We start from the raw sequence: 13,776 nt of genomic DNA on the forward strand, positions 1-13,776 counted from the left end.
TAACTGTTAAAATGTTTTAGGGAACAAAGTTATTTTTCTTTTAAGACTAAATGTAAATAAACATTCTTGAAGACTGTGTAAACTTATTTTGCAGTCCACTTGGGAAAAAAATGGCATGAGAAAGAAGCGCATTCTGGAAGTTGTACTTTACTATCTATAATATGCTATTATATTTTCTAATTTTTCTTTTTTAAGATTTATTTATTTATTTTAAAGATTTTATTTATTAATTTGAGAGAGAGAGAGCATGAGCGGAGGGAGGGGCAGAGGGAGAGGGAGGGAGAAGCAGACTCCCTGCTCAGCAAGGAGCCCGATGCCGTGCTCAACCCCAGGACCCTGGGATCATGACCTGAGCTGAAGTAAGAAGCTTAACCAACAGACACCCAGGCGCCCCTAATTTTTTTCTTAAGATTGTATTTTCTTCCCAGTGGCTGGTCAAGCACGTGGAGTGCCAGGACTGGTTGCTTCTCAATTTGTATATCCTTTAACAAACATATCACATTTTTTCCTAAGTTGTGTAATGTTAATTATAGCAAGACACTAAGGAATGACCCACTTTAGTTTGGAATTTATTTTAAGAAGCAGGAGAAAATGATCTCTAAGAACTTGTTTTAATACCAAAGAGAGATGAATTTAAACAGCTTTAAATATCAATGAGGGTTATTTCTTTATTTGCTGCTTCTGTCTGCTTTCAGGTTCTTAGAGCTCCGTGTATTCACCTAGGGAGTATTCTAAAAAATGAAGTTAAGATGATTTGTAATAAGTAAGTTAGAACTGAGGATACACATTAAGAGTTGGATAATGAAACATGGAATGTTCTGATTTCCCTAAGGTGCTTTTGGTTTTGTAAAGGTTACTCAGTTGTGCTCTTAGGAGATAGTTTAAATTTTCTGGAAGGAGAATAAAGGAAGATTATCGTCAAAACTGAGAGAAGGGAAAAGGTGCCAAAATCAAATGAAGAAAGTAATATGTGGGCAGAAAGCCTATGTGTGCTTCAAAGTGAACAGACTATATCTTCTGTTGTGACTGTGTGGTTTATTGATGTTTTTGTGAGTTTCCCTTATTGTAATAATGGGGAGATATGGGAATGCATATACGTGTGCGTCATTTAAAATAGAATAAAGTGCTCTAACTGTAATTTTTTAAAAGAAAGAAGAGTCTTATTTTCTAACTTCCGCTGTGAATTCAGCCCCTTTCACTTAGTAATTTTTTCTGTGCCCTCTGGCTGAGGACTGAGATAGCTGATACATGTACATATTCATAGAGAACTACATTAGCTAGGTGATGCTGCTGTAACAAGTCACTCCCCAGTCTCAGTGGCTTAAATTAGTGAAGGCTTGCTTTCTCCCTGCATGGCCATGATCAATCAGCAGGGAAGCTCTGTTCCTGTCACTCAGTGGTGCAGGTTGATGGAATAACCGTCCTCTTGTACATTACTGGTCACCATGCCAGAGTCGAGAAAGAGGCCTGGAGGGTCTCTTGTTAGCAGTGAAATGCAGTAGCTCCGCAGTGATGCACATCTCTTATTTCCCAACATGATGGCCAGAACTAGTCAGGTAGTCCTGCGTGGCAGTGGCGGGGACGGCCAGTGCAGCCTTGCCTTCGCCAGAGAGACAGCTGAAAACACTTGATAAACAGCGCCATCCTTCTGGTCATAGGCAGAATATACTCCCTCCCTCCACACGGTAGGGAACCCCAAGGTCCTCTCCAGTCATGGCATCAAAGTCCAGGATCTCTTGAGTGACGCAAGGGTGTGATGATCGGTGGTCTGTTGGTGAGGAGATGAAGCACGGTAGTCTCCGCGTTGGATCCAGAGGTTGCTTTTCTCGGTCCAGAGACTTGTGAAAGAAATGGACACACGATCATTGCCCCCACATACAAAATGCAATCAGGACTATCAGCAGCAAATAAAAATACTCCCATTTGAAAGGGGGAAGAATAGGAGATAGGCAGCAAATTCTGAACCTGAGCAGTCATTGAGAGGGCCTCCTCAGGGCTGGGGAATGTTCTCAAATAGACCCTGATTTGGCTCGTTAGGAGTAGCTCACTTGTCTGTCTGCTTTCCTCCCTAGCTTGCCGCCTCCTTTTCTTCTTTTCCTATTATCTTCTTTGGTTGTATGTGAAATGGACAATGAAGAATACACCGCCTTAGAGGAATGGACAACTTTCTTATCTACTTCCTGCCATAGATGCCTGAGAACCCAGAGACCACTTGAAGTCTTGAACAGTCACCGTCTCTTTTAACCCAGTCTGGAGGTTCTTTTGGCAGTATAACTCTCAAAAATTTAATTGGCTTTTTATTTATTAGTTTCCAGTCAGCTCCATGGGCCTTAGCCCCAGCCACAGTTCTTTCCTAATCATACTTAAATTTGCTACGTAGCTGTCTGTCTTAATGGCCCCATACTTCTTCCTTGACTTAATTTTGAATACAGGTATTTCTGCTATACTGCCATACAGGCCTTCCTGGATTCTGCAGTCATACATTAAAATAAATGGGGCTTATGGAAAAAATCAGATTGTGGCAGGGCACTCAAAATCTGTGAAACATTGTAACCAGTACACTAGTAAAAACAACAATAATTATAATAAATGTATTACAATCAATAAATATACTAAATATATATTATAAATATACTAAATCTCCATTGGCATACGCACCCAGCATCAGTCAGTTGAACCTTTCCAGGCTTAATCCCCTGGGTGGTTGTTTCCTCCTCTGAGATTGGGATCTTGAAGACATTCGCTTACAATAGAGACCAATTTCATTATAATTAAAAATTCGACGTATGAGATGTGTAGGCTTTGGTGATCAAAAACTTTTTTTAAATTTTTTTAAAGATTTATTTATTTATTTGACAGAGAGAGAGCACCAGCAGGGGGAGCAGCAGGCTGGGGGAGAAGCAGACTCCCCGCCGAGCAGGGAGCCCGACGCGGGGCTCGGTCCCAGGACCCCGGGACCGTGACCTGAGCCCAAGGCAGTCGCTTAACGACTGAGCCCCCCAGGCGCCCCATCAAAAACTTTTAAAAACAGGAGGGGAGACATATGCCCTCAACTTCACCAGCTATAAAGTGGAAGGTTTCGTGGTGAAGCAGGTGAACCAGCAACTACTTGCATCAAAAGAAGGGACAGAAGTAGGGTGTTCGGCTTCTTTCTCACGGCCGTTGTGTACCGCTCAGGGTGTCTCGTTCGTTGTGACAAAGCTTTCTCTTGATCCTTTTAAACATTAACTTGCAGGGGGAGATCTCATATTAACCAACAGGACTTTGGTGTTACACTGACATCACTTCCCCATTTACTAACAGCATTTGAACGAATTCACATTAGAGAAATGGGCTTTGTAGCAAAATACCCTAAGAAACTGCTTAGGTGAGAGGACCTCCCGGTGTGTCTTTTAGAAAAGCTATTTTACTGGGCACCGCCTTAATCCATCAGGAGGTTTAATCAGTGGTTGTAGGGGCACATCCTTTGGCTTGATCCTGCCTCGAGACTGAATTCTTGTTAGCATTTGTAGCTCAAGACTTTCTCTGTTTTTTGTTAAGCATCTGCTTCTTCCAGCCTTACAGATCGCTGACTTTCTGAACTCCTTTAATCCTGATTATAAACCCATCAGTTCTTTTCTGAATTCATCCTTTTCGTGTAATAATTTGTCAAATACGGCCAACAGTAACCCAACACACTGTCTTCACAGTCCATTTTCCTGTTAGAGCTGTGAGTTCTCTGTCTTCTGAGATAAGTAGGTGATAGTCTCACTGAGAATTTCACCACTGCTGTCCTGTCAGCCTCCTGTACCCATTTCCTTGCTCCTTTTCACCAGCTCCTAAGCCTTTGCCATATATTTGAGTTTTCTGGATGAGGCAGCACCCACTTCTGGATTCCATCTGTATCAGCTAGGAGAGGCCAGATTATGCATGATGCTATAGTACTAACCAACACAAGATCTCAGAGGTTTTAAAAACACACTCTGTGTAAAATTAAATGAAAAAGAAAGAGAAAATCCACTGCACCGTGCGTAGTCTGTAAATCATTTTCGTCACTCTAGGACCCGGGTGGATAGCAGTGACAGCAGTTGTCATTTTGAAGATTGGTAGTCCCTGTGGGAGAGGGAAAAGAGATCCAGAGGGTCTGATGGGTTAGAAAATGCCCTGTCCTTCTGCATGCCGCTTCTACTCAGGAGGCGCTACCTTCCAGCAGTAGTCACATGGCCCTACCCAACAGCAGGGGAGGGGGCGGGGTCAGGGTCAGGGTCAGGACAGGCAGTCCTGCCACGTGGGAAGAAGGCTGAGCCCAGAGGTCTTTGGGAAGAACACATTCATTATGACCACAGAGGATTTCCCCTCAATTATTTTTCTCTGTCTTCCTGCTTTTTGTTTAATTCCTAGCTTTTGCTGGTTAATTGAATTTTACTATCTCTCCTCCCTTGCTTAATTTGAGATAATTATGTGAGTAAGTTTAATGGTATTTGTAGTAGTTCAGATTAGTTCCATGGGTCAGAAGTTTTGGCACATGCAAAATAAGGCTAAGTAGAATTAAAAGCCACTGAGATCTTCCTGCTTAAAATATGAAGTGTGAAATTTTGATATGTGCAAAATATGTGGTTATAGGGACAACCAAACTTAAGTTATTTTCGAGTGTCATTTGCCAGAGTAGAAACAGACCATGAGCCGTGGAGTCAGGCAGGCCTGGGTCGAGCACTGCTTCCGTCATTTAAGAGATATGTAATCTTAGACAAATTATTTAGCCTCTTAGAGGCATAATTTCCTCATTTATAAACACAAACAAGTACAAATACATCTACAGATGTCAAGTAAAACATGGTGGCATTTATCACCAGGCCTTTCTGAAATTCTACTGAAATGAAAGTAAAATCACTTTTTAATTTTTTTTAAAAGATTTTGTTTATCAGAGAGAGAGAGCACAAGCAGGGGGAACGGCAGGCAGAGGGAGAAGCAGGCTCCCCGTTGAGCAGGGAGGGGAGCCTCGATGTGGGGCTTGATCCCAGGACCCTGGAATCATGACCTGAGCCGAAGGCAGACGCTTAACCGACTGAGCCACCCAGGCGTCCCTATTTTTAATTTTTTTTTAATTTTTTATTTATTTTTTGTAAGCCGGGGGGTGGGTGGGGTAGTGGTGGGAAGGGCAGAGTGGGGAGAGAGAGAGAATCCCAAGCAGGCTCCACGCAAAGCACAGAGCCCGACACAGGGCTCGATCTCATGACCCGAGCCAAAATCAAGAATTGGACACTCAACCGACTGAGCCACACAGGCATCCCAAAATCACTTTTCTTAAAAGAACAAATCCATAAGGACAAAGAAAACAGAAGATAGTAACAGAGGAATGACAGAGTAGTTGTGGACTACATAGTAGAGTCATCATAATGTAAGAATATTGATTTAAGAAAAAGCTGTGATAGAACTCTATCGGGAGGATGGAGGGAGAATTGGGAGCGATAAGGTGAGAAAAACTATAGTGGGAGACAAGTAGTAACATCTTAAAATGAAAAAAATCAAGAAATAGAAACATAATCATGTTTAGAAATATGGAAGGAGAGGTGCCTGGGTGCCTCAGTCAGTTAAGCATCCGCCTCCGGCTCAGGTCATGATCCCAGGGTCCTGGGATAGAGCCCCGCATCGCGGGGAGCCTGCTTCTCCCTCTCCCTTTGCCTGCCGCTCCCCCTGCTTGTGCTCTCTTTCTCTCTCTCTGTCAAATAAATAAATAAAAATCTTTTTAAAAAATATGAAAGGAAATGCTGGGGAGGAGGAGCTAATGTAGTTGAACATTTTCGTTTCCAGGCTATGGGATCAGATAGGATAGAGTTGGCAGAGGGCTACTCTTTTTGTTAGAAACCATGCCGTGTATGTGACTTGGACAACGATGTGTGCTTTTCTTTTTTTAGTGATCACTTCGATAAAAAATCAAAAATGAGTTTAAAAACCACCCCCAGAGTCTTGTGGTGGCTGTTAAATAGGAATAAGGAGAAGCACCTTTGCCTGGTGGTGCACATGGCAGGCCCTCAGCGAATGCTAGTTTCCTGCCTTCTGTCAGCTAGACGGGGTATGTGCTTGCAGTGACAGTCATACGACTCAGGGATGAGGTGGGTGGCTAAACAGCAATGTGAGCTATGTCACAAAGCAATTTAGGCGCCCCTCTCTCTCTCTCTCTCTCTCTCTTTTTTTAATGGATGGTTTCATTTTTCTTGGAACCATATCAACCTGATGGTTACTGTTTCTTAGAATTTATTAGACTTCTGTGCAACTGACACATGAAAAATTCCCCAGCTCTTGAGTGGATTTAGTGAGCTACGCATGGAACAAACTTAAAAATACTTAGCAACTTTGAAATTACTCTGATGAATCTGAAACCAGTAATATCTATGATAGTATCTCTACCGAGATTATACATTATTTAAGGCCATGGACATTTTCTGTCTCTTCTCTCTCTTCTTACGTCAGCTAGCTGTTTTATTTCCCTGGTGCACAGTGCCTAGCTCACAGCCAGCTTTGTTCTTTGAGCCCTAACTGTGGTGGATGGTAGTGACTGATGTTGAAAACAAAGCCAGCCAGCAGAAAGCTCTTGTGCGTTTCACCTAGGACACCTGTTTATATGACAAGACTATAAACTCCCTGTGGACAGAGACCATATCTTCCGTCATATCAGCGTGCCCTGTAGCATCTAGCACAATGAATGCCATGCACTAGTACATAATTCATTTTGTCATCAGCTGTGTACTGAACACCTAAGTGCTTGGCACTGTGCTAAGCTGTAAGGATCCTCAGGGCACTGGACAGATAGACTCCTGCTATCTCAGAATTTGCATTCTAACAAAATTGTGTTGAGTTTAGTAAACCAGTAGCCCAGTAAAATAATGGCCCACACCGAACCGTTTAAGCAGCATAAAGAATTGCCTCTGTAAAGAGTCGAATCATTTTCAGCTGTGTTGTATGATGTATGTGCATGCTATGAGAAGGAAATCATGGTATCTGACCTTTTTTCCTCTTTGCTTTTCTTTGTAGATAAGATGCTCCAAGTCAGTTGCAGCTCTCCTCAGAAGAAAAGTCACTAGTGCTCTGCTCTTGCCATAATACCAAACCTTCTGACCTAAGCTTTGGTGCTGCCACACTGGAAGAATCACACACAGGTTCCAGGAATACCTTTTTTTTTTTTTTTTTGAGTGATTCTTTGTGGATGGAAAAAGATTTGAGTCTTAATAATTACCCTGTTTTAAAGCTATTTCTCTACAGTCTGATCTGCGTTCTGCATCGGGCCACTCACCCATGAGCCACGCAGCCAGCTCTCGCCAGGAGCAGGTGGAAAGCTGCGCCGTGCATGCAGCAGGGATGGCCCAAGAAGATAGCCGTCGGGCTCCAGTGCCATCTGCCTTTTATCATGGTGCCAACCAAGAACTTGACCTGTCCACCAAAGTGTACAAAAGGGAATCGGGAAGTCCTTACTCTGTGTTAGTGGACCCCAAGATGAGCAAGCCCCATCTCCACGACGCCGAGGAACAGCCGTATTTCAGGGAGCCGAGGGCCGTGTCTGACGTGCGCGCCGTTAAGGAAGACCGGGAGAACTCTGATGACACGGACGAGGAGGAGGAGGAGGAGGTTTCTTACAAAAGGGAGCAGATCATAGTGGAGGTAAACCTTAATAACCAAACATTAAATGTGTCTAAAGGGGAAAAGGGTGTCTCTTCTCAGTCCAAAGAGACTCCTGTTCTTAAGACAAGCAGCGAGGAGGAGGCGGAGAGTGGGGAAGAAGCCACCGACGACAGCAATGACTGCGGCGAGAACAGGAGGCGGAGGAAGGAGAGGACAGCAGAGAAGGCCAGCGTCCCACACAGGAGAGCCAGGAGGGCCGGCTCCGCGGCCGCGGCCGCCACTTCCCCGACTCCCAGGACCACAAGAGGCCGTAGGAAGAGCGTAGAGCCGCCGAAGCGCAAGAAGCGGGCTGCCAAGGAGCCCAGAGCGCCCGTCCAGAAAGCTAAGTGTGAAGAGAAGGAGACTCTGACCTGTGAGAAGTGCCCCAGGGTGTTTAATACTCGCTGGTACCTGGAGAAGCACATGAACGTTACTCACAGGCGCATGCAGATTTGTGATAAGTGTGGCAAGAAGTTTGTCCTGGAAAGTGAGCTGTCCCTTCACCAGCAAACAGACTGTGAAAAAAATATTCAGGTAGGTCTCACCACCGAGAGGGCACACTTTCCAGGATAGCACCTGGCTGTTCAGACTCACCTGGTATCTGCCCAAGAGAATAAATGCAGTAGAGGCTGAAGGGACAGTTTTCACCGATGTATCTTTTTTAAAAAAGCTCCTGCTTTGGTCTTTTCAAAACCCGGGCTTAACCTTTTCTTTCAAAAGCATTACACTTACCTGACGCTGGACTAGTGGGAACGCAGGCACACTGGAAGGGGGAATCCGTTCTAGGTGATTGGTTGCCCAGGAGGTAAAGTCAACACCGACTTTGCACTGAGAGTCACTGTTGTGAGACGTGTAATATAGAATTCATTCTGGCATCTTCTCTGTCAAGGTGGGAGATACTGAGTGAAGGTCAGGAATAGAGAGAGGTCCCCTTCTAGGTTTGGAAGGATGCCAGATTCTAGTGCAGCTGATGGGGACAAAAACCATAATGACTCAGACCGGTGAAAATGGAAGATCTTCAGGAGTGAGTTTGCTTTTACCAGTGGAGAGATGACAACATTAAATTTATCAAGAGGCTGAGCCCATGGGAATATGCAAACTTTAAACAGAGGCTGAGTTGGTTGAAAATGTTGCCCACCTGGCGGTAGGGGTATGTAATGCTACTGTACAGTATTATTAAGGTAATAGAATGTGGTTTTCGAACCAGGCCGATGTCTTAAAAGGACTATATTGTGATAGGTTAAGAGGTGTGCTAATTATATTCTGTCGAGTGAATTATATTATGTTGAGCTGTATTGGTTTGTACCTGTGAGTGCATATTAATGAATATTCATAAAAGGTAAGTCTATTACTATCTCCATCAGATATGTAAAATACAAATGTGTTGTGCCATATTTAAGCCAAACTTCTTTTGAAAAATACAATTGTTTTGTTTTGGTTTGTTTCATGGAGTGCGCTTGCTCTGGAGTGCTCCTTCTTTTTCACTTCACCTCTCGCTTTTAATCAACAACTGAGATCATTGCTTTACTTTAAAGGGATTTTTTTAAATATAAACTATGTTTGCCAAAAATTCATTGCTTTTGGATTCATCAGTTGTGACTTGGTCTCTTACACGCTCGGTAATAAAAGAAGGCAGAGCCGTGGCGCCCAGACCCTCCGGTAACTACCACTGGCCTTACTTGGTTATGAGTTGGTTGTGACAGTTCAGGCCGAGGGGAGTGTGATGCAGTGCTGCACCCTAGGGGTCAGACTCGGGTTCTCTGATGACTCATTGCTGAAAGGTGTATCTACCGATATCCATAAAGTTGTGGTTTCTTTGTTTGGGGGTTTTTTACTTAAATTTGCTTTATTAAGTTACAGAAAGAAAACATTTACTACCTCCTCATTCTGTGGCTTTCCTCACTGTTGCTCACCATAAGGCACTTCAGCTTGCATTCAGGTTTTGTGGATTCTGCTGAAAGAGCTCTCTTTACATTCCTGAAGAATACTGCTTTGTTCATACGTATAAACCCTCATGATCCTGGCGGCCTAGTAACGAGTAAAAACTGAAACCCTGCCCTGCACAGTGGCTTGTAGGGGTAGGTCTGTCCTTCTCTCGAGCGGGTCCAACCAGAGGCTTACTTATTTTTTTCACTCTTCTCAGAGTCCTTGTTTCCTGAAGTGACTGTAATGTTCAGAGATTTCTATTTCCAGGGAATAGCTAACTTGTTCCCTTAAATGTCTCCGAGTTGGTGGGTACCCAGAACTTTCTAGTATTGTTTTGCTTTAACCAGAAGCACTTTATTCTGATACCCTTTAGGCCTGATATTCCAGACTGTTACCGATTCATAATACAAGGAACTGAACTAGGCACTGTTGCGTGTGTTTCCTGCAGATGCGTGTACCGGAGATCGGGGGCTGGCTACCAGGGAAAGGGAGGATGATACTGGTGGCTTAGAAGGGACATGTCCTATAGAGTAAATTAGATATGGGAAAATACAATAAAATCTCACTAATTTGTGTTAATGAAATCTTCCAAATGCCTTCTTTAAGGTACAGAAGCATTGTTACACTTCCACAGATCTATAACTGTTAATATGTGTTTTATCTCATTTTTATTTATGCTCATTTAAAATTAGTTTGTATTCCCTGGTAAATACCTGTTAACCGCTTAGTGACCTATGTGTAGGAAGCAGCTGCTCTTGGTAATCCATTTATTTTTGAAAACTTGGTTCTTCTCCATTGGTACTATACTGATTAAAAGCAGTCAAGTCTTTTCTGTTAGCGGAACTTTCCACTTCTTTTTGTCTTACTTTTTGTCATTGTTTTCGTACTCCCAAAGCATCTCTAAAAGATGCATCTTGAAAAATAGAACATACAGATGTTGGTGTTGGCATCTGGACTCCTCGGAGGACTGGCATTTGTTTGTTTGGATTCTGGCCTTTTGCCACGAATCTCTAGCATGCCCGTTTCATCAGCCAGTAGGCAGCTACGGCTTTCTGCAAGCCCCTGTAAATAAAGATTATTTCTATTTATCCTGCTCAGTGTGTTTCCTGTAACAAATCTTTCAAGAAACTCTGGTCCCTTCATGAACACATCAAGATCGTCCATGGATATGCAGAAAAGAAGTTTTCCTGTGAAATTTGTGAGAAGAAATTCTATACCATGGCTCATGTGCGGAAACACATGGTTGGTAAGTTTCTTCTGCTTTTCTCTCATGCCTCTAATTTGTCCTTGTTCTTTGGTGTGTTTTACGCTTCGGGTGGGGCAGGATCCGAGGAACGCCTTCCTTTAATCCGTTCTGACTTGTCGAAACTAACTGTAGCATGTCCTCCGTAAGCATCACCGACTGGCCCGGGACAGGTTCCTTTCCAACCTTGTGATTTCTGTTTATCTTCAGAACGTTGCTATTAAGGCCTCACAAATTAAAGTGTAGAAAGTCCAGATGGCTTGAGTTCCTTGCAGTCCCAGCAAAGGACATGAGCTTTCCCAGCTTGAGCTTTTCGGTGGGCTTATTTTGAGTACAGTGCATTCTGTGTTGCAGCACACACGAAAGACATGCCATTTACATGCGAAACCTGTGGAAAGTCATTCAAACGCAGCATGTCCCTCAAGGTGCACTCCTTGCAGCATTCTGGAGAGAAACCCTTCAGATGCGAGGTAAGGAACGTGCTGCCCCCCAGGCCTAAGGGACGAGCTTTTGTGTTCGTGGTGAGCGGTGAGGGAGAGGTGTGCATAGGACAGGCAAGAGGCCCTCCAGACACACGCCCTGAGCGAGTGCCCCATGTCAGCTCACAGCCAGATAAAGGTCATCTTAACCTCTCAGACTAGGTTAAGCCCGGGAATAACACACGATGAGTTATTTGTCTTCCCTCAGTAATCCAGAGAAGTTGGATGTAACTTCAGTGCTAATTATTTGAGAAAATCCCCCTTTTATGAATAACTGAGCAGCAGAAATAGAGCGGAGCCAAATAGTTGACACAGCAGGTCCTATTTTAAGTGTGAAAAAGAAACCTAATCTCAGAGACTTTGTAGGGTGGGCTCAGGTAAAGCTACTGTGCTTGGCATTCAAAAATCTCCACTGTGTCCAATGCAGAACTGTGACGAAAGGTTTCAATACAAGTACCAGCTACGCTCCCACATGAGCATCCACATTGGGCACAAACAGTTCATGTGCCAGTGGTGTGGCAAGGATTTCAACATGAAGCAGTACTTCGACGAACACATGAAAACACACACTGGTAAGAATTTCTTGGGAAAAGTACAGATATGTCTCAAGCACTTGTTGATGATCACCTGTGCGTCTGTTTACATAAAAACCGAAAGCACGAATTTGCATTCTCAGGGCAAATTCTACTTGAAATAAACCTGGCATATAAAAATACAGATTTATTAGCCTGAAAAATTTGGGCTTTCATCACTCTGTTCATTTAAAAAAAGGATTATTGGTGAGTGCCTTTTAACTGTGGGTCCCTTCAAGATACTGGATTCTTTGCTTAGGGCACAGGATCTCCTAAAATTGTATGCGGCTTGTTTTGTGTATGTGCCTTGTGCACAATATGTGTGTTATTTTTTTTAAAGGAAAGACTTCTGGGCCTTTCAAAACTGAAGGACACTGACTGCTTTAAATAGAATACCCTCTCAGTGTGCTTCAAGTTTGATCGGATTGGATTTCCCCAAAATTACCACTTTTCAGGAACAACTCCCATCAGATGAAGTTAAATCATATTTTAACCATTTTGTGTTTGTAGAGGTTTTTGCTTCCTAGCATGGATGTGAATCTTGTAAGCATTTGACTACCCAGTTTGCAGGGAACTGGCTGAAGTAGTAGCTAGCTCCCCCTGTAAACCCTGCATCATTGTATCTCAGCCTTAACTTGGTTTTCTGGGGTTAGCTAGTCTTTGTACAAATTGAACAGTATGAACCATTTTTTGGATTTCAACATAAAATCTAATCGTGGGATTCTACATTCTGTTTGTCCATAGAGTAGCAGAGCTAGAAAGAACCACAAGAGATGATCTTGCTTAGCCCCTTGCTCTTTTTTGTTCAACCAGAGCCAGAGGTGAAGAAACTCTACCATGGCTGGATCGCTTTAGTTCGCAATTTTCTGTTGAAGTCCAGAGAAAAATGCCTGCCCAGTGGGCTTCCTCCCCATTCAGAGCAGAGCACCCTCCGATTTTAAGGATTAGTCTAGATGAAGAGTCATGAGAGGAGTTTAATTAGATAAATTACCCCTTAAAGGGTAATGAGAACTTTAAGTGGATGGACGGCAGGATATAGCAGAGTAATTAACAAATTCTCCTCTTCTAATTTGGTGGCTTTTGGACAGGCTCTTAGTTCCGAGTCGCTTTTAGGATTCAGTCTTTTGTTGTAAAGCAGGAAGCTGTGGAACTAGATAGAAAATAAGCTTCTTTGAAGGCAGAAGTTGTGTTATTCTCACACACGATGCTTGGGACATGGTGGCCCCAGAGATGTTGGCTGCGGCCGCATCATTTGCTGGAAGGAACTGGGAGCCCCTGACACCCCTGCACTGCCCTGCCGTCCTCTTCCCTGCCCTCTCCTGGGCGTCGTTCTCCCGGTTCCCTCTTCTCACCTCCTTCTGCCTTTCTCCTCCTTCCTTCCCCTTTGTCCTTCTTCCTGTAGACCTGAAATGTCCATGATATGAAACCAGAGTATATATTTTGTGACTGTCATGTTTGTTGAATAAAAGTTTATGTTAAATATTCTTCTTTGACCAAATAGGCAAGCTCCACATTTCCTATTTCTCCCAAAGAAATATAGCCACCTAATAGCCTTCTCATTAAAAGAGTAGTACATACTTACTAAAAAGAATATGAGAAAATGTGAAAGTTAATAACAAAACTGATCATCGCTGAAACCCTACTGTCAACATTTGGCATACATTTTTAAAAAATTCTTTAGTTTCTTAATACACATATAGTTAGATACTATACATAAGTGTTTATGTATTCATGTATATAGACATAAAACAAAAATTGGGCCTTTATTATAACTGGCTTTTCCTTTTGACTGTACTATGTCATTAACAGCAGTATCATTTTTTAAATTTTTTATTGTTATGTTAACCACCATACATTACATCATTAGTTTTGGATGTAGTGTTCCATGAATCATTGTTTGTGCATAACACCCAGTGCTCCA

The 13,776-nt window shown here is 43.0% G+C and overlaps 1 protein-coding gene across 4 annotated transcripts in view; it reads left to right on the forward strand.

Annotated features, from left to right (window-relative positions):
• Window positions 1-13,776, forward strand: part of ZNF652 (zinc finger protein 652) — a 62,559-nt gene that overhangs the window by 32,929 nt on the left and 15,854 nt on the right. For 3 of the 4 annotated variants that reach the window (XM_025859208.2, XM_025859209.2, XM_073883769.1), the window contains exons 2-5: window positions 7,012-8,169; window positions 10,660-10,807; window positions 11,159-11,274; window positions 11,711-11,855. In XM_025859208.2, coding sequence (XP_025714993.1) covers window positions 7,273-8,169; window positions 10,660-10,807; window positions 11,159-11,274; window positions 11,711-11,855 — 1,306 coding nt within the window. In that variant the 5' untranslated portion in view covers window positions 7,012-7,272. The remainder of the gene's footprint in view (window positions 1-7,011; window positions 8,170-10,659; window positions 10,808-11,158; window positions 11,275-11,710; window positions 11,856-13,776) is intronic. The other variant, XM_025859210.2, reaches the window with a different exon arrangement.

This window comes from Callorhinus ursinus, unplaced genomic scaffold, assembly GCF_003265705.2.
Source record: "Callorhinus ursinus isolate GAN/ISIS: 27379988/994484 unplaced genomic scaffold, GSC_fseal_2.0 scaffold52, whole genome shotgun sequence".
Classification (NCBI taxonomy): Eukaryota; Metazoa; Chordata; class Mammalia; order Carnivora; family Otariidae; genus Callorhinus; species Callorhinus ursinus.